General features: G+C 32.9%; 1 protein-coding gene across 1 annotated transcript in view; it reads right to left on the bottom strand.

Moving 5' to 3' along the window:
* The window catches only part of LOC145304592 (uncharacterized), a 53,447-nt gene that overhangs the window by 21,332 nt on the left and 9,607 nt on the right, over positions 1-22,508 (bottom strand). Inside the window, exons 4-9 of the mRNA XM_080146512.1 lie at positions 11,010-11,102; positions 10,382-10,476; positions 9,527-9,631; positions 8,210-8,296; positions 4,204-4,254; positions 3,025-3,081 (exon numbers count right to left, since the gene is read on the bottom strand). Coding sequence (XP_080002638.1) covers positions 3,025-3,081; positions 4,204-4,254; positions 8,210-8,296; positions 9,527-9,631; positions 10,382-10,476; positions 11,010-11,102 — 488 coding nt within the window. The remainder of the gene's footprint in view (positions 1-3,024; positions 3,082-4,203; positions 4,255-8,209; positions 8,297-9,526; positions 9,632-10,381; positions 10,477-11,009; positions 11,103-22,508) is intronic.

A 22,508-nucleotide genomic window follows, 5' to 3' on the forward strand; every position in this document is an offset into this window, starting at 1 on the left:
TTTTAAGAACTATTCCTGTGCTACGTATTAGTTTAGGATCGCTATGTGGTAAAATGTTCCAACTTACTTCAATTTTTTAACATTTCTCACATTTTCCAATGTAGCTTTTATACTACAAAAAGTATGAATATGATACATATATTTCCAAAAACTAGAGTTTATGATAATTCTAACGGTATGCATAACATTTTTCTACTATTAATACAAGCCGCGCAATTTGATTTTTAAAAATGTACCCATTTTTACACACTCTTTAAATTAGTCATGATCCAAAAATCTTCCAAAAATAGGTACTTGGAAAAACCGGTTTTTAAGGCAGAATTTGTTGAAAATCGCCAAATATTTTTTTCTCATACAAAATGTCCCACATCAATGAAGAAATTAAGATATAGATTATTAATTTCTGTCAATGGCAAGTGGGTTAAATTAAGCAATACTTTTAACTCAATAAAAAAAACACCCTGTATTATAGGTGGCTGAATATTTTACTAATTTTTACGTTAAAATTTTATATGTTATGGTAAGAATTATTTCATCAAGCACCCCTCTATAATACAAGGACAAGTCTATTTTTAAAACAAGGCTAATATAGTCCATACGTAGCGTACCAAAATTATGCTAAAAATAGAACTAAAAACTGTAGAAGAAACAAATACAAATTATCAAAAGGCACTTACAGAAAGCATTGCTTTTAGAAGCTAAGCGTTTTTCTTTGTTTATATGTCTTGTACGGGTTTGTGCATGTGTAAATATGTAGAGACGTATATACAAACTTACATTATACTGTATCTGCGCTACTTATTAAAAAACAGACAAAAAAAGCGACTTTAAAATTTGAGATTCCAAAACTGAAAAAATATATTAAGCCGTCAAAAGAAAATTTAATCAATATTTATGTTCTAACAATATTGTCAATATCACAAATAGCAAAAGTATAAAATGTGTTTTCAGGTGTTATTTAACATTTCAGCTATTAAGATGCTTTATGCATTAGCCAAAAAATAGGGCTAGGAGAATAGGAGATAAATTAATACTGTCAACAAATTATAAAAGTACACTGACATGTCTTTGGAAAATAAGACAGAGGTATAATTTTTCTCCATTTAACAATCCCTATACAAGAAAAAAAACAATGCAGGAGAAATACTGATGCGTTAAAATCTGTCTTGGAAGAATGATAAATATTGTGCAAAAAGATTTTTAATTTTAACAAAAAATTTCTGTTTCTTTAAATGACCACTTTTCAGTGAATTTTTGATTGGAAGCAGATTAAAAAGTTCAATGTTCTCAACCCTATTTTTTTAAAGCGAAGCTAATCTTAAAATAGTATACTTTTAAAATCTGTCTGTCCGTCCATAAAGTCAGAAAAGGCAAACCTACTTGAAATCTTAATTGAAAATTCTTTTAAAAAATGTAATTTGCTAAATATGTTTGAAGATTTTTTATATTTAATATTACTTTTCAACAGTTCATTGTTATATGTATAACAATATACTATGTTGATATCATTTTATTTTGGTGCTTTCCTTATCTTATTTTCTAAATAAATTGAAAATGAAAATAAAGGGGGGGGGGTGGAGGAGTCGTTTTGTTCCTATGACTTACCTCTGCGGGGCTCACAACACCCACCAACCCCTGACCCCTATATATTCAATTTTTTCAATCATAAGGGTGGTGATTTTTATGTTTAATTAGGCACTTTGAGAAAAATTTATTATTTGCCACGCTACCTCAAGACCAAAGTATTCTTGTTTTTCTCTATATATTTAATATAAAATGAGTACATAGTATAGAGTAGTTATAAGCCAGAGCGAATACATCCAAAAGAAGTAGAGCTTTAGTATGTTAGCAGATGTTAAGATGGTTAAATGATGGACGTACACCCAATTTATTGAGTGACTACGCTTTTTTTCAAAGGTTCGTTGGAGAATAACAAATTCAGTGTCTTTAAAAATGTCTATTCTAAAAATGTATTCTCAATACTGACATTTAAATCAATGTCTATAATTTAAGTTTGATTTTATATTGATTTTTTGTAGAAAATAAAAGAATTTGGGAAAAAGAAGGTCTTTTAAATAATTCAAACAAATGAAATGTAAAACAGGGATGACAACATCCATAAGTAGCGGAGCACAAAAACGTGGATGGGAATGTGTACAAGTAGATTTAAAGTGTATTTTTTAAAATCAAGAATAGATTTATCGGAGAAAATAAACACGAAACCTTGTTTTATTTTGTATAATGACGACATAAAAGATGCTCATAACAATGGGAAAAATTATTTTGATACTGATATCCCAAAAAAGTTTGAAAATTGAACCAAAAACACCAAAGATGTGGGAAAATTTGTAAAACATATAAAAATAGCCCAAAACCTGCTAAAAGGCAGTCTGACTGCCATGTTTGTTTTCTTAAACGACAGGAAATTTAATTATGATATCTATAACTGAAAAAAATTTGAAAATCGGACCATAGACACCAAAGATATGGAGAAAAATTTTAATATAAAAATAGCCTAAAACCTGCTAAAAAGGGGTCCGACTGGCATCCATGTTTAATTATACTTAATTATGCTCCATATTAATGGGAATTTTGACAAATAATTTCAGCCTTCTATCTTAAACAGGAGCCGAGAAAATCACGTTTCCCCTATTCTGTCTCAGACGGACAGACAGACAGACGGATGGACACTTCGAATTATAGAGTAGTTTCGCTACTAAAAAAAAGAATATTGATTTCAATAAGCTTCGGTGTTAGAGTAAAGGCCGGTAATGTGCTCACTAGAGGTGTCATTTTAGAGATATTAAATAGTATATCAACCGCGCTTATTTCCATGACATAAAGTAGGGGGAATGCCCTATTCATAAGCAGTTGCTTGAACAGTAAGTACTTTAAAACAAGAGATGTGCAAGTTATTTGTTATAAAACCTAATACTTTACTTTATTTGCGATCAGCGTTTTCTGTATTTTACTAAAAGTAAAGTTGTTCGATAATGAGTGTATGTTCGTATATTATTCTCTTACCTTATGGCACCGGAATCCCCATCCATTACGGCTCCTTCCAAACGGGGCAACATAACTCTAAATAGATAGATAGTGCCATTAACTAATTCAATTATAGATGAATAAATAGAAAAATTTATTGGTTATATAATTGAATAAATAAATAGATGGATAGAAATAATATCTAAAACAAGGATGACAACATCCATAAAAGCGAAGCACTAAAACGGTAGGACAAACGGACATTAACACTTGTATAGTATCTGAACTGAAAAATCGGAACATAAATGTATAAATGTCGAATCAAAATTGTAGGTAAATTTGTTGAAAAACTGCTTAAAAACAGGATAATGTTTATGGGCATACTTACATTTTTGGACTTGATTATAGACTTGCTTCGCTTATAATATTGTTTTTTGTTGTCCCAGTAATCAATATACTAAAAATCAGATCAAACGGATAATTAAAACACTTGAAAATTTGTCGTTAAAAAAGTAGAAAAATCAACATGTTTAAAATGGACGTACGGACATTCTGGTAATGATTATAGAGTTGCTACGCTTTCTAAATCGTACCCAACTACTACAGGAATCATCATGCAAAGTTTGAAATCGATAGGACAATTCTAACATGCCTAAATTAACGAATAAAAGCTATCTATCTCGGACGGACGGACGTACGGACGGACGGACGGAAGGACGGACGGACCGACCCTAATTATAGAAAAGCTTCGCTTTTAAAAATAGGTCCTTTGAATTGAATTGAAAATAAGAGGAGAAGGAGAGGAGGTTAGTTATTTTTATCTTATGCAATAACCTTAATTGCGATATAAATGATTGCTTGTATTTAATTAGTAATGTAGCTACTTTACAATTAAAGCCGTAAGATTTGCCCTTGCTCCCTTAAGAAATAACTATGTATATACTGCGCTACATATGGATATTATTATCCTAGTAATCCTATTATATAAAGTAGGAAGATTTTTTTTGTCTGTAGCGAAGGATTTCACTAACCGATAAACCTATATGGTCCTCCTTTACTGTTTAGCTTCTTATAAGTCCTTGGTTTTAGGGTATTTTATTTTTATAAATAAGTATGGGTAAGTTTTTATGCTATTTTTCTGCACTTTCATGTTCCTTCGAATTTAGAGCCCCTAGATGCTAGGGACGCAGCCGATAGTAAAATAAATAACATACAAACCTGTTATGATAATCATGAAGTGCGTCGATATTTCCAAGCATTTGACGAACCCTGAAAAAAAACAATCATACAATAATTTAAAATACCCTAAAATAAGGGAATTTTATCAGAAAGAGAGGGGACACTGGGCTGTTTATGGCACTGGTCCACAAAGTTTTATAAGAACGCTTCTTATACTTAGGCATTACAAATTTGGTTGCTTCATTAAGTTGAGTGTTCAAACGTTTCAACCACTAATTAAAATCGACAGAAGGGGTAAATTTTTGCATCATTAATGGGGATGTACATCAATTTATCGGCCATTGTCTTATCCCTTTAGATCCCTGGAATTTTATACATTATACTTGCGTTGTTTAAGTCAAAAATACAAAAAGAGAGAGAGAGAGAGAGAGAGAGAGAGAGAGAGAGAGATAGAAGGAGAGAGAGAAGGAGAGAGAGAAGGAGAGAGAGATAATAAGACGACAGAGAGATAGGAATTAGTGAAGAGAGAGGGATAAAGCAGAGAGAGAGAGAGAGAGAGAGAAAGGGAGAGAAAAGATATCAATTTGGTAAATGTCGAGAAAGACAGACCTACGGAAGGTAGGGCATGATTACTGATAGAGTAGCATTGCTACTAAAAACCCTAATCGACTCTACGAGATTGGAAAACAATTTCCGATAAATTGAATTCCCACATTTCTTGTTTATAAAAGAATTAGGAAATCAGGGAAACTGGAATTCTAGATTGATCTAAAAAGATAGGTAGATAGGAGTAACTGGATGTCTGACTATCTGTCCTAAGGATTTTGCTAACCACTGAACAAATTCACCGGTGTCCTGGATAGAAAACAGGTTTTTTTAGACATACGTCTCACAAGACCTATATACTCATGACCGGGAGACAATGACGGTTCAGTACATGACTTTTGTTAAATCACAGCTGATCATTTTTGTGGATTTTTTTGAAAATTACTTTTTTATCCAAAATTTCATAGTTTTTCCCAAAAAAATCTCAATTTTCTCACATTTGCTGCTTAGTTAGCCTAAATTTACGCAAGAAAAGTATAATAAGTAACAGCTGTACTGAAGATTGTGCTATCACTTATAACAAGATCTTTCAGAATCAATGGATTAAGATTTGTAGTCTAGAAATTGAGTAAGAGTTAATTATTTTGAATTAATGTTCAACAATAAATTTGCACGTCAGAACTGCTTCTTGCCTCCATAGGCTTTCACCTGGCTTTAACATGATTCAATCTATCTGACTTTGCCTTTGACTTCACAACATAAAGTTATTGCCCTAAAATTTCTTTCACTAAAACATTATCTCCTATCAATCCACATGTGAAACTTCTTGTTTTAAGACATTAAAGTTACCATCCCTGTCCTTCAACTTTAACAAGTATGCCTCATTATACTTTCCACTAAACAGGGTACCTCTCTCCACCCTGGTATAGCCAGACCTCTATTCTAGCCGGCTGACATGTTTCACCCAGCCTATAAATCTTGATGGAAGTCAGTTTAGAATTCTAACCTTGTTTGTTAATCAACAATTTCACACACTTTTGACTCTTTCTTTATGGCACTTGTTTGCTATTGAACTTGTGGCTTGACTTTTGCGATATAAAGGGATAACCTCAAGAATAAACTTTCAAGTATTCTTACTTTTTACTTCCTTTGGTTTCCTATGAACTAACTACTGTCATGAGAGATCTTTCCACGAATGAAAGCCAAGACTGCCATGCATCTAGCTACATGGTCTTTAAAGGACTGCTAAAAGACTGCCACAAGAAGACCCAATACCCCAAATTATAAGCCTTCAGCTTCAATAACAAAAAAGTTCTAGGCATTTCAAAATAGCATTTTATGTACAATGGAATTTTTGAAAGATTTCCAATGCTCATAAAAGAAAAAACAATATTAAATTACGTTGCCTAGACATAAAATTATAACCTTATCTTTGTCAGAAACTTAGATTGCCTGTAACTGATTACATTTTTACAATAAAAACACCACATTTCATAGTCAAAATCTATGAAACAAATTCGATTTAAATTGCATTTTTAAACGAAAATCATAGCGGAAACAAAGGGGTAAACTAATACAAGCTTAGCTGTGATTGGTTGTTAAGCTGATTCAGCCTTCTGATTGGCTACAGTACATTCGGTACAACGCAAGAAAAACTTAATTTTTTTTAATGATTTTGACTATAAAAATGGGTATTTTTATTGTAAAAATATAATTAGTTACTGGAAACCTAAATTTATGACAAAAATAAGCTTATAATTTTGTTTCTAGGCCACGTAGTTTAATTTTAAAGTTTTCAACATAAGCATTGCAATTCTTTCAAAATTTCCATTGTACATAAAATGTCATTTTAAAATGCCTAGAACTTTTTTGTTATAGAAGCTGAAGGCTTCAAATTTGGGGTATTTGGTCTACTTGTGGCAGTCTTTCAGCAGTTAAAGCGTGGTATTTCTTGCAGGCTTCCTTTAAGACTCCCTTGCCTTAGTTACTTCAGCTAAGAGCTCATATCCTCTCATTCTCTATTACTCAGAAATTTACCATGGTTTCCGCCTACTCTGCTGATTGAAAGTCAGGTGGGTCTATGATTCCAAATTTAACACCACTTGATAGACAAACTGCCCTTTATTTTTGCTTTGCTAATCCTACATTTTGGTCTTCCTGTTCAACACCTTCCTAGGTCCCTTTACTACTGGTAGCTTTTAGGAAGGGTAGTATTGATCTGCTTAGGACAAAGAACTTGCCTGTGTTTATTTTCAAATTGGTTTTTAAAGTCGCCATTGGAAATCACACTTGAATAAAATCCAGTTATGATCATGTAACCAGCATTCACATTCACTCTAGTAATAAGCTACTATTATTTTCTTCAAGCTATGAGCCAAGTGCTTTCCTGTCAGTTAGCTGCTCTTACACTATCTTGAATACACTATCTTGCAAATTATTCATCCAGCTTAGAATCCAATATGTATCTATAATCATTCTGTAGGTTCACCTATGTAAAACCTTCCATGGTTCTCACTGTGACATTTAATGAGTAGTAAAGACAAGCAGTGTGTACAAAAGGCAGAGACTCAATCAAGACCAGCTATAGACTGGTCTTTACACGGATTCCAAGTTCATGTCAAACACTTACAAGTGATAATCTCACTTGTTAAAAATATTAACCTTCTACTTAGCTCTTTTGAACCAAGGACTGGTTGTATATTCAATTGTAGCCTGGTATATATGGTAATATAGGACTTTAAACATGGCAACTGTGGTTGTGGATATATATGTTATACTCCAAGCAGATATTGTTTTGATGTTGAGACATCAAATCAGCCAGGAACCAATATTGAGCAGGATAACTTGTTAATATTTCAAGGAAACTTGTTTTAAAAATATAATATGTCATGAGGCATGCAGGGACATGAAATATTTTTTAAAAAGTTAATTACAAGAGTTGTATAGACATCAATTCAAATATTTACTTCAAATAACTCTTTTTCATTTCTAGACTACAAATCTTAAATTATTCAAGATTCTTAAAGATTTGTTATTAATGATAACACAGTTTTTTAGTTCAGCTGTATTTATTATACTTTTCTTGTGTAAATTTAAGTTATCTAAGCTGCAAATGTGAGAAAATTGTGATTTTTGAAGGAAAAACTATGAAAATTTGGGTATAAAAGTAATTTTCAAAAAAAGCCACAAAAATGATCAGCTGTGATTTAACGAATGTCATGTACTGAACCGTCATTGTCTCCCGGTCATGACTACGTAGGTCTTGTGAGACGTATGTCAAAAAAAACCTGTTTCCTATCCAGGACACCGGTGAATTTGGTTTTCCTCTATATTGTAGCTTCTTGTATGTTCTGGGAAGGTGTATGTATAGCTATTTTTGGGGAGATTAAACAGGCCTTACTAATAGGCATGCACAGTTAGGACTTCCAGACAAAGATCATGCATTTACATGGTTGTTTCCTAGCAAAAAATAACCTCCACCCCATAAAAAAATTCTTACTCAGTAGAATTTGGAGATTTGATATCAGCTGATATTTCAGTACAAATCGTGTAAACATTGGTTGCGTTGCTAGCACTGGATTCACACCTAAAAACATAATTATTGCAGGTATTATCCATAAATCAATGAATATATTACTGCAGTCTTGAATAGGAATAGTTATAGGAATAGTAATATTATTGTTATTTAAAAAAAACTTCTTTAATTCACAAGGGAAATATTTTGATAAAATTTCAAGTATGGCTTCGAAACTGATAAATATCCGCTGGATTATAACCCATTCTCAGCAATACTGAAAATCATGTATAGCATTGTATTATAGAAAATTTTCCACGAATAAAAATAATTGCGGAAATCTGTCTATAATATATAAATAACTATAATCGTATTTTCGTAATATTGACAGTGCTAGAATTGGTATTCCAATGAATTACAGTAAAAATTATACTGGAATAGATATATTTTCGTTTAAAATACGATAATAGTTATCCTCGTATTATAAACTGTTTTCCGCAGATATAGAATGGACAATTATTAGATTAAAACCAGTTTCTTTAGCCCCGAGGTGCCGAAGGCACGGGTTAAAAAACTGGTTTTAATCTTATGATTGCACATTTTTATATTCGTAGAAAGCTGGATATAATACGATGCTAGACATAGTTTTTTTTTATATGGATGAGAACCGAATTAATACAAGAATAGTTATTTCTCGTATCGTATTATAAACGGCTTTCCGCGGATATAGAATGTACAATTATAAGATTAAAACTAGTTTTTTTAGACCCGTGGTGCCGAAGGCACCGGCTAAAAAAACTAGTTTTAATCTTATGATTGTACATTTCTATATTCGTAGAAAACTGGATATAATACGATGCTAGACATAGTTTTTTCGTATTCATGAGAACCGGTTCCTATCCACCGGATTCGAATGAATACGAGAAATGTTCTTATCTTGCTGTGGTGTACAGACAGACAGAAGTTGCTAAAATATGAAATGAAGAGGATAATTATGAAATAAGGATTAATAAGGTAAAAATGGACAAATTAATAGTAAAGAATAATTGACCAATAATAATATTATTGATTTATTTACTGAAAAGGCATAAAATATTTCCCATTGTCCCTGCTAATTTCCAAAGGAGAGATATATTACCCGAAGAAAAACTTCTTTGCCTCAAACTTTTTCAATTAAAATATAATTATCACTTAGTAGAATATGAGTATAAAGTATATGAAAGTTTTAGTCATGAAGAAAACGATTGTCAAAGGCAAACAATTTTTCTTTGGGTTGCACACCACTCCCTCGGGGGTGATTACTTGTTGATCCTGGGTGGGGTCAACTCCGCGCCGGGAGAGTAACAAAATAAATTTGGCAGCCATGAGTACACGGATAACCCGGGGTTGGCATCCCTGCCTCCAAATCTAAAAATAGGATTTTTGCAGTTTTTTAAGGAGATCAGGAGAATATAATTGTGATAGAAATTAGGTGAAACTTTGAATATATAAACAAAAGAATCATTTGGACTATTGACAACACTTCTTTTACTCAATTATTTAAAGGAATATCTTTAATGGGGAGCTTAGCTAGATTTGCGGATGCAGTCATCACAGAGGGGTCACCTAACTAGGGGTCACCTAACTTGACAAAATATTTTTAAAAATCTTAAGATATGATGCTTATTATGGGTTCCCTGCCTTTTTTGTTACCCACTGCTTAATAAATTTTTTTATTAAATATTTTCCGTGCTTTTCCTCTAATTGACCAGGGAGCAAAACCCTTAAGCCCCCTAAAATTTTTTTTTTATCTTTTTGGCTTACTCCTGCAGGGTCTATAACTGCAGAGCCCGGCCTAAAGTTTAGGCTCTACTTAACAAAGCCTAGGTATAAAACTAACAAAAAATATTATATAAACAAATGGATTCGTGAAATGTAGGGAGGAAGGAGACATTGGACTTTAAACTATACAGGTACACAAAGTTTTATAACAATATTTTTTATTCGTCTTTTCAAAAACTTTGGGTACCAAACTAGTAGTGACCAAACCTTTCTAACAATAATTATTATCTACTAAAGAGATAATTTTGTTTATCGTTATTTGGTATGTAAATCAATTTATCATCCATTGTCTTATCCCTTAGGACTCCTGATAAAATGGAAACAAGGTATTCTTACCTCGTATCTTTGACACTACCCCTCCTCCGTCGGTCGGAGGTTGTTTTCTTTTTCCTGTATTGAAACTCGTGGTTTGGGATGTAGACTGAACATGTCTGAAATAATTAAACACTTAGGATGTTGATTGAAACTAAGTTTAAAATAAGTAAAACTTCGATTCTCATCTTAAATTCAATATATTATAGACTCCTCTTAACCCTTCTTAAAATTTGGCTTAATTTAACACTATATTTTAAAAATCAGTTTAATTTTTTTCATAGCACATGCACCATAATTTAGGTTTGCCCCCCCCCCCCCCCCACTAAACCTAGAGCTTGGACGTCCAAGATTGGGTTTAATATACATCAAAATTGTTCCATTTAATCTTTACTTATAATTCAAGTGAAATATTTTTCAAGGGGAAAGCGAAGATATTTATTTAACTTTAAACCTTTGTTTTAGAACATAGTATTTTTTACGTTTCAAGCATCATAATTTAGGTTTCCATCGTCCCCAGAAAGCTTAGACGTCTTTGTATAAAACAGACTTAAAATTGTCTTAAGTTTTCCTTAACCAACGGACATTGCTCACTCTTGACATTTTACAGCTTCTTGGCGGCCATAGCTGCTTTTAACAAATGCTTAGTTACCTGTTCTAGGTCCTTTACATATTTTCTCTCAGTTTGAATAAGCTCCGTCAGAAGTTGGATCAGTTTCTCCTGAAGTTTGCGCTTGGATTCGTCCCTGTTATAATTTTCATCAATAAACATTAAACAAGGACAATTGCTTTTACCAGTGGCAAAGATTTTGATAAAAAAGTGGAGATGGGAAAAAAAGGGGTTTAGAAAGGGTAAGAGGGGAGAGGAAAATGATTGGGTTTAAAATAATGCCACGGTCGTAGCGGTTATGCGTCTTGCGTCATATTAAAAGGGTGACGCAAATTTCAGATCTCAGTTTTCGCCGTTTGATTTACTATTTTTCTCTACTAGCGGTTTCGCCCCTAGCCTCTAGGAGCTTTGCCCTATGAAGTAACGGGAAGTCAACCCTTCTAAATAGAAATATTTAAAAAGGTTATTCTTTGTTTAATTACTCTGTGGTAAAATTAAACCCAGGTTGTGCGTTGTATGCGCAAAAATTCAATTCGTTAAAATTAAACCCAGGTTGTTTGCCATATATACAAAAATTTCAATTTGTAAAAATTAAACCCAGGTTGTTCGCATTCACAAAAATTAAAAGAAGGTGTATCAACTTTTTTTTTATAGCTAGCCGGTTCTTTTAGTAAGTAGTATGTGTAAAATTTTTCATAGAATTCAGATATGCAATCGGTTTTTTTGTAGACCTCTTATTTTTTAAGTAATTTAAGTTTTTAAAAAAAAATAATTAAGTCGGTTTTAAGGTACTAAAACGCAACAAAATAAAAGAAGAAAATGGCCAGTAAGAACAAAAATAGTAAGATCTTTAATTTGACACCTTACTTTTAAAATTCTGTTGAGTAATTATTGAAAAAATCTACTTTTTTAACCTCGGTTTAATAAAAACTTTAGACCTAAATATTTTCTCAAACAGACATAAAAAACATGGGTTCATATATACCTTTAGAATCAGAAAAATATTACAAATCTATTGTAAGCAAAATTGAAAAAAAGTAAAAAAATAAAAAAATAAACAAATGGCCAATTATATTTTTTGTTCAGGCAACACTATCGTCTTCCCTTTTTTACCCCCTCTTTACCCACTTCCCATTTTTATACTCAATTCAAGAATTAAGATGTTGCCTGTACAATATAATATGATATTTTCATATAATTCCTTTTATTGTAGTTTATATACTATATTGTAAACTTTTTTTTCAATTTTGCTTACAATGGATTCGTAATATTTTTCTGATTCTAAAGGTATATATGAACCCATATTTTTTTACCTGTGAAATAATAAAAGTAAGTTCAAAGTTTTTATTCTCGTAGGTTTTAAAAAATCGATTTTTTCAATTATTACCTGACAGAATTGAAAAAGTAAGGTGTCAAATTAAAGATCTTACTATTTTTGTTCATAATGACCATTTTCTTTCTTTTTTTTGTTGCATTTTAGTACCTTAAAATCGACTTAATTTTTTTTTTTAAACTTAAATTACTTAAAAAATAAGAGGTCTACAAAAAAACCGATTGCATATCTGAATTCTATGAAAAATTTTACATCTACTACTTACTAAAAGAACCGGCTAGCTATAAAAAAAAAATAGTTGATACACCTTCTTTGTAAAAAAAATTGATTTTTTTGGGGGGGAGGGGATTCATGGGGTTCTCCCACCCAAATTACTGGGTTTTGTTTACAAAAATAAAAAAAGATTAAAAGTTTGTAAGTTAGGATATTTTTTTTTTTTTTTTTGGGGGGGGGGTTGGGGTGCCCCACCCCCCGAGAAAAAGGCTTAAAACCACCAGAGGACCAGTAGGTATATTCCCTGAAGAGTAGAGCCCAATCGGTTCAGTGGTTACTTAGATTTTACAAAAAATGTAAATAAATTTTTTTGGGGGGGTGCTTTCTTTGAGTTTTTGGGGGCGTTGGGGGTGTCCCATCCCCCAGAAAAATAGCTTGAAACCATCACAGGACCAGTAGGTATATTCCCTGAAGAGTAGAGCCCAATTAGTTTAGCGCTTACCGAGATCTTAAGCTTCAGATGGACAGACGGACAGACAGATGGACAGACAGACAGACAGATGGACAGACATCAATCTATAATATATAGATAATATAAAAGCGATGCTTGCTAGATTATCTAATTCGATATAATATGAAGATAAATTCTTTTCAAATCGCCAAATCTGAGGTCTGAAATCTGCATCACCATGCCAACCTGAAGGTAGGGAAGAGAATAAGGGATGGGGTAGAACCGGTTATCATAATGTTTTATCTTCTCGACCTTAAGTAAATCTTTTTCAGGAAAATTGCAGTTGGTTGGTGTCTCAACCATGACACTTTGGTTGAGCTTGACTTCCGAAATTAGCGGGAAGTTCACGAGATCAGTTGGCGAACATACAAACCCCCAATACCAGGAACCATCAAGTTTCAACAGCAGGTTTGAATATAGATTTATTGATGAAATTATTTCAAAGACCTGAAATTACAATATCAATTAGTTCATAATTCCAGTTATTTATAACCACGTAATCTTATTTGCTTTTTAAAAATCATTTTTCTCTACGGTAAAAATCTTTGGAAACTTTGGCTTTAAAGGAAAATTATTTGGTTTAATAAATCATTGTTAAATGCAAAAATAAAGGCACATAAAAATTACTAAAACATATATTAATCATAATTAAGTTTCATGCTTAGCTGGCTAAAGCCTTTTTAAAACTACATATAATCGTCCTATACACCATACTTCCCAATAAAATTAACAAATTCTACCTGAAGCTCTTATGGTTTCAAATCCCTGATATACTAGGGTCGTTCACACACAATGAGACCAATGATAGGCCCAATTTTGTTCTCCGAAATCTTCACACTCTCATATCTCATTCAAAAGTAAAGAACGTGCGCATCCAAAATAAACAAACACTCTATGCCGCGCCACATTATGAAAGGAAAGCCCTAAAAGACGACATTTGCGCTTTGTTTTTGGTTAATGATAAGGAATTTAATTTCGAACTTGATAAACACAAAGCTTCCTCGAAAAGAGGTTAAGACACACCCCCCGTTTGAAAGTCAAATTAACTTCCTTAACGAGATTCAAGGTTTTTTTGCGCTGAGCACTAGCAACATTTCTCACTAAACTCAACTCACCATAATCACATGAGAATGGCCACATCCCGAAAACGTGACAATTTTGCTCCTAACTAAATGAAACCCCGTGAAATGCATACACAATATTACACTCCTCACTAGGACTCATAATACCTCACATTTTAGGATAGAAGGATGGGGATTGGTTTGTACCATACAACATTCCGTGCACATGACAATCACAAGATCACATACACAAATCCTAAAATAGATAATCCTATTAATCATGATGTTGTAATATAACAACTATACTAAATAATAATCATTTCATAATCAATAGGTAATAAATCATTATTAATAAATCAATAAGTACCTACGAAATCAGGTTGAAATGTAAATGTAAACAAATAATGGTAAAAATAAAACGAAATAAATCTTAGACAAGAAAATTAAGATTTATAGGTACTTAAAACTAAATTTGTTAAGCATCAAAAAGAGTAGTAAGAAAAAATTTTTCAAAATCCTTGGGCAGAAAGTTTTTCAAACCTAATGAATAAGAACTGTAATATCTTAATCAACAATAAAACTTTTTAATACTTAAAGAATAGCAAAATAATAATATCTTCGTTAGAATTTTCATTGAAATTATGAAAAAAATACCAATTTTTCTTTGTAAAAAAAAACTTTAAATATGAATTTTCAATCATTCCTAGATCTGAATAAAAATGTTTTACTTGATTGAAATTCATATATAATTTTAAAAAAATCTGCTAAAAAAATACTTGATTTTTTCTTAGAATAAATATCGAATCACGCAACCTCGACACATTTATTCCTTTTTGTCAAACTTTTCAGGTAAGTTTTAAAATGAATTGTACTTTTGAAAAGAAATTAAACTCAATAAAATTAAATTTGAGCATATGAAATAGAAGAATATTTAATCGCATTTCATTTGATTCTTATTTTAGGCATAAAAATAGGCATATGAAAATGTAGCTTTTTTACTAAAAAAATGTTCTTAGTTTTCATAAAATAAGAATCAATTATTGATCAAAAATTTTTTTAAACCGCTTTTATCTTAATATCTGCGATAAAAATGAAGGAAAGGTTAATTTAAAATATGCATAGTTTATCTTAAATTAATTCTGTGATATTCATATAAATAATAATCAATATCTTAATAATATCATACATCGTGTTCATTATTATGAATGCTTATCTCATAGAAAATAGAGTTTACATTTTTAAACATGAACGAAAATATATGTACCTAGGAAAATAATTGCTATAAAATACTTCTCAAGGTTTAAAATTGTCCAAAGTCGCTAGGTACATATATTACTACGAATCTCTGCTCTCGGAATGAAGAAAAAATCTTTACGCGTGGATTATTAGGAATCCTTGCCTCCGGAGTGAAGGAAAAACCTTTATTTGCTTACAAATTAAAACAAATATCTTGATTTTTTGCGATAATCTTTTTAAAATAATAATAAGAAATATTTTAAACATTATCATAATAATTTTACATGTTGTGTTCTTTACTTTAATGCATTATCTCATATGAGAATCTGAGAAATAACATTTTTTAAGCAAACGTGAACCATGAAAAAAATACCTCGAAAAATAATTTTAAAAAAATCTATTTTTCTCAATCTAAAAAAAACTGCAAAAATCATTTGGTAGTTAATACACACAAACTTTTGCTTTTCGAAGTCATACTTAAAGAAACAAAATCTTTTAAAATCTGCTTTAAAAGTCTAAACAATTTTGTAGAATTTTTGTGCTTAAATATGAACAATATAACTAGTTAAATAATGAATACTTATTCTTTACAGAACCCTTTTAGGTTCCCTTCACAAGCTTAATATATAACTTGTAATATTTTTTCTTTAAAGATCATTTTCACATAAATAGCTTATGTTGTAAATTAGATTTGTGGGTTGGTAGACTTTCAATAACTTTCTGGCGGCAACACCCGCCATATTGCAGGCCCTTTACCCTGTGTCGGGCGGCCAGCCTGGCAGCAGCCAGGTCGATTCTTGATTCACAACAGCACCAACCTCATTATCAGAACCGGCTGCAACACAACCAATTTCAGCATCATCATTGTGAACGGCTACAGCCTCACCTGCCGTAGCAATGTTATCAACAGCTACGGCAGTATCTTTAACATCAGATTTGACTGCAACACAAACAACAGCGTCAACTGCAGAAATAACAGGTTTCTCAATAACAGCATCACAAGCAGAACCAACAGGTTCATCATTAACAGCTACGGCAGACCCAACCGGTTCATTATCAACAGCTACGGCAGTACCAACCGGCTCATTATCAACAGCTACGGCAGTACCAACCGGTTCATTATCAACAGCTACGGCAGTACCAACCGGCTCATTATCAACAGCTACGGCAGTACCAACCGGTTCATTATCAACAGCTACGGCAGTACCAACCGGCTCATTATCAACAGCTACGGCAGTACCAACCGGTTCATTATCAACAGCTACGGCAGTACCAACCGGCTCATTATCAACAGCTACGGCAGTACCAACCGGTTCATTATCAACAGCTACGGCAGTACCAACCGGCTCATTATCAACAGCTACGGCAGTACCAACCGGTTCATTATCAACAGCTACGGCAGTACCAACCGGCTCATTATCAACAGCTACGGCAGTACCAACCGGTTCATTATCAACAGCTACGGCAGCTTTATACGCAGATTTCTGCTGACCAGCTCCATAATCAGCACTTGTACAGATAAAACCACTACCAAAAATGGTTCGCCACAACATAGACTGGCCCACTTTCTGGTAGGTTGATGGAAACACGTCAGGATGTGTATTTCCAATGATGATATCTAAGCCTCCACTAATATATGTAAATCTTTCTGGCGGCATCTTAAATATTTCGGCGGCGGTTTCCGGATGGACCGAGCGCAACTCGTTGCCACCTCCGAGGTTAGGCATAACAGCTGCCTCAAATTCTCTCAAGTTACCATCCCTGTCCTTCAGATAGAACACCACATTGCGGCAGGATGATTCACTACCGTCAGCAACAGAAATGTTTGTATATCTGCCGGTAGATTTCAGCTTCAACTTGCTGGACAACTTCTCAGACACAAGTGATAGATTTGCACCAGAATCAAACCTGACGGCGGCATGGCAGGCGCCGCCGCCAGGTGCTACAACTGGAACTATTTGCAGCAGAAAGGTACATGTGCTAGGCGCAGAACTTGATTTGTAGACTGTATTCACACTAGCACTAGCCTCATGCAACATACGACTATGATAACTGTCGTAATTATTGGTGCCACAGACACCAAGCTTATCCGAGTTAGATGAACGACGTTCCATCTCTCTAAGCCTTCGGTACATATCACGTACTTCTTGGCGCAACTCCATGGAAATTTTAAGCACTCCCATGTCCATCCTCACCTTCTCAACGACGTCGAGGTTCCTGGCGACAGTGCTCGACCTCACGTCGTCTGAATCATTGTCAAGCCAGTGCAGAATTTTCGTACACTGTTCCAACGACGCATAAACTTTATCTGCAACAGTTTTCTGTTCACTAGCTTCATCCAAATCACGCTTGAACTTGCGCATCTCACTAGTCTCCACGGCAGATTTTAGACTTTTTATTAGGTCAGATTGGTCCTTGACCTCACTAAAAATGTCACGAATTGATTTTAAATTCACATTTTCACATGAACTAAAACTTTGGCAGGCTTTTAGATTTTCATAAAACACTTTTATCTGTTCGTCAAACACCTCTAGCCTTTCATTGCCAATAGCGATAGCTCGCTCAATTTTCTGCTTTTTAGTGAGGTAATTATTTCACAGAAAAATTGTCAATGTTTTTTGCATCAATACACTATATGCTATTGATTTATTGAAGAATGCTAACACCTATTCTTCAGATTCTTTGAAGAATGCTAATGCCTATTCTTCAGAACCATTTGAAGTTGCTTGTGCAGCTCCTTCAACCATCAGGTTATTTGAAATTTGCTAATGCCTAAACTTCAACCTTCACTTCTTTGAAATTCGCTTGTGCAGCTCCTTCAAACTCCAATCATTTGAAATTGCTTGTGCAGCTCTTTCTTTTTTGCATCAATAATCTAGATGCTATTGATCTCTTGATGAATGCTAACGCCTATTCATCAGATACTTTGAAATTGTCTCAACCATGACACTTTGGTTGAGCTTGACTTCCGAATTAGCGGGAAGTTCACGAGATCAGTTGGCGAACATACAAACCCCCAATACCAGGAACCATCAAGTTTCAACAGCAGGTTTGAATATAGATTTATTGATGAAATTATTTCAAAGACCTGAAATTACAATATCAATTAGTTCATAATTCCAGTTATTTATAACCACGTAATCTTATTTGCTTTTTAAAAATCATTTTTCTCTACGGTAAAAATCTTTGGAAACTTTGGCTTTAAAGGAAAATTATTTGGTTTAATAAATCATTGTTAAATGCAAAAATAAAGGCACATAAAAATTACTAAAACATATATTAATCATAATTAAGTTTCATGCTTAGCTGGCTAAAGCCTTTTTAAAACTACATATAATCGTCCTATACACCATACTTCCCAATAAAATTAACAAATTCTACCTGAAGCTCTTATGGTTTCAAATCCCTGATATACTAGGGTCGTTCACACACAATGAGACCAATGATAGGCCCAATTTTGTTCTCCGAAATCTTCACACTCTCATATCTCATTCAAAAGTAAAGAACGTGCGCATCCAAAATAAACAAACACTCTATGCCGCGCCACATTATGAAAGGAAAGCCCTAAAAGACGACATTTGCGCTTTGTTTTTGGTTAATGATAAGGAATTTAATTTCGAACTTGATAAACACAAAGCTTCCTCGAAAAGAGGTTAAGACAGTTGGGGAGAATGAAGAGGTTGTGGGAGAGAAAAAGGGAGAAGGAAAACTGATATTTAAAAGAAAAGAACTGGAGAACAAGGGGGGGGGGGGGGAATTTGGGGTCAATATTAATTGTGAACTCATTAAAATGGGATTTTTTCAACCTGTTTGGCCCCTCCCTCTATATTCTGGAAACTTCCTTTAAAATCTTATAAGAGCTATTACATAATTTTGCTACAGTTAAACAAATTATAATTGTAAATTGTTGTTTCTAATTTATTTTTAATACGTAACAATGTACAGAAAGAAGCAAATGAATTTCTATAATTAGGGTTGGGTAGTCCTTGCTCATAAAAAAGATAAAAGTTGTCATTAACTCCAACAGTCAAGCCACTTTCCAGACCTTAATTGGTTGATAGGGGGGGAAGGGGGAGGGCTTGAACGCCCTTCTAAATTTTGTGCATGTCGACTGTTTCATAAAAAATTTCCAACTATAAGTGAGTCAAGGTTATTTTTTGCTTCATTCACCTTTTTATTTAATTTGAGAGGGGTTGGAGGCACACTGGACTTTTTGGTAAACTTAAATTCTTCCTCAATTTTGAGTTACAGGCCCAAAGGCTAGCATTACCATTCAATAGTGGCCCTACAACAGATTTTTTGATAAACCAAAAAATTAGGCAAAATACAGCCATTTTGCTGAACATGGTCTAAGAAATAGTGAATGTTTTCATTAAAATCATCATACATTGCTTTTCCTACTTTTTCCTAGAATAAATTGGTGTAAAAAGCTGATTAGATGATAAGTAACAATATTTCATTGATATAGACAGATGTTTCTTCTTTACAATACCAAGAAAAGATGTCATAAATCTCTAATTTAAAATCCAAGAGCCCCTCAAATTGCATCATGTATTTTCTTCTCATTTATAATAGGATAATAATACAGTACAATGATATAAATAATCTCCTTTATTAAGTCCCAAAAATATAAGTATGTTCTTAAACAGAATCCTTTATTTACGCAGTTTTGTAAAAAGTTTACTTCAAATTTGTTTGACTTAGACATTTGTGTTCTGCTTATTTGATACTCTATAATTGTTATTTATTGTTTGTCTTACCATTTAGAGCTTTGCTTTATATTGATGTTAACATTTTTGTTTTTTAGGAAAGGAGTATACAGGAAATTTACTTGATGTAAATGAAATAGACAGGGCTAAGTTAAAGAAAGATGGACTTGTTACAGACAATTTATATCAATAGAAGTTAATACAGTTTGCAATTGTTTGGATAGAAAGGCCATCAATTTATACACAGGAATAGGTGGTGCCTATTGTGAGTTTTGCTCCCTGTCTAAGGAACAGGCTAGAGATAAAGAAAGAGTTAATAATGGCATGCCTAAAGACCGTGATCTTGCTGACACAAAAGCCATTTGTAATATGCTTATTCAAGGTGGTGGTCAGATTAAAGCATCAAAGTGACTATGTTGTACAGAAGGGTGTAACACAAATAGGAATCAAAAAGTAATCAGCCCAGGCCAGCAAATACTACATGGCATGTTAAGGTCACATGAGTGTTTAGTGCCTCGGGTGCAAAATATGTGGACAGAATCTAAATTTAACCCTAAAAGATGCAAGAACATGGTAATGAAAGACCAGATTAGAAAAGAAATAGAAAAAGAATCAGGTATTAAATGGGACATATCTGATGTGGTGTGTTTACAACAGGAAACATTGCTAGAAAAATAATTCACAATGTTAAACCCCGGAACATTTTTACAAGGAATATTAAGAATGTCAAAGACAGAAATGCCTGTGAATATTTGGGAGAATAACTATAACTCAAATTTTCTGCTATGTCTTTAGGTAGAACCAAAAATGTTGTAAATATGATGCCTTGTGCAGGGATCTTTATAACCATATTATCATCAAAATATCTTGGATGACAATACCTCCAACAATCCATAAGATCCTAGCTCATTCATCAGAACTAATTGTGAACAATTGAAACATTGGATTTAAAAATCTGTCTGAAGAAGGTAAAGAAGCCAACAATAACAATTTGAGGCTGTTTATGGTCAGACTAAGCAGAAAATTAAACCCGTGGGCTTATCTTCAAGATTGCCTTAAAAAAATTGTGGCTAAATTCAGGAATGTGATGTAAAATTATTAATTTTTTAAATAAGGATAGGATATATTTTTCATAAATTTACATATAACAAGGATTGCAACATTCATTAAAGCAAAACTCTGAAACGGACCATAACACTTGTAGAGTGTCATAACTGAATAAGCAGAATATAAATGTAAAAATTCAGACAAAATTGTTAGAAAATTTGTTTCAAAACTGCTTGGGTATCCTTCTGACTGAACCGATTTTGGATTGGTCAACAGATCTAAATTTGTCTTGGCCAGGATATATGTTAGACACCTTAAAAGCCTAAATCAGCCACGGAATAACAGAGTATGATATTTTTAAACTGAAAAAATCAAAAATAAAGAGCTAAATGAGTGTTTTTGCCTTTTTCTTTATCAACAGACGCACTTAAATAATTTATTTTCATAATGAAATATATGTATTTCCTATTCCAACGTCAGCTTAATTGTAAATTTGGTGAGCTACATTATTGAGTAGCATTATTAAGTTTTGATGGAAGAATTTTGTAATGAAAGGGAAAGTGGGGAAGAGAATAAGGGATGGGCTAGAACCGGTTCCTATAATGCCACTGTAACTAATCTCTGATTTAAACTTCATCCTTCATGGGGAAAGGAAAAAGAGAGGGGGTATAACAGGTTTGAAGAATACTGAAATATCTATGAACTCCACTTCAGTCACCGAATTTGGATGGGTAGAAGTTGCAAAGGGGAGATCGATGGACAAAAAGTGGAAGGGGAGTTGTAAAAATGAATTTGAGCCAAAAAAGGGTACTTATCCTAACCCCCCTCCCCTTCATAGTAGTTGTTTATCAATCATTCATAAAAAAAATAAGCTAAAAGGGGGGTTGTGTGAACAACAAGAGGAGGAATTTATGAGGAAGAACATTCTTTTTAATCTACTAAATTAATTATTCATAGAAGTGTTTAGGTATCTGCAAGAAATACAAACAAAACTAAAGTTACAAAATTTTGAAAGTTAAGTTTCTGTTATGTAATTTCAATTTTCCACTCTCCTAATCCTTTAGATGGAATAAAGTTTTAACAAATTTATTTAATTTACTCTGTTAGTCTGTAATAGATTCTTAAAATTGTATATTTACATAAAAGTACCAGGGTGTTAGTATGCAGCAAAGAAAACCGATAGGTTTCTCCTTTAAAATGAATAGGTCCAAAGATTAATAACTATTTAGGGGGAAGGTAGAGAAAGAATCCACACTAAAAATTCACCCCTCCCCTAAATATAACTGTTAAGATATAACAGTCATTAATGATTTCGAAAATTTAGACGTCGTCCTCAATCAAGTTGATCAGAAAACATTGTTACGTAAAAACGGAAAAACTAACGTGCTATTGTATACAAGCTTTGCTTCTAAAAAGTTTAATTAACAGAAA

Source organism: Acartia tonsa, chromosome 13 (assembly GCF_053477335.1).
Source record: "Acartia tonsa isolate MP-2025a chromosome 13, ASM5347733v1, whole genome shotgun sequence".
NCBI classification, from domain to species: Eukaryota; Metazoa; Arthropoda; class Copepoda; order Calanoida; family Acartiidae; genus Acartia; species Acartia tonsa.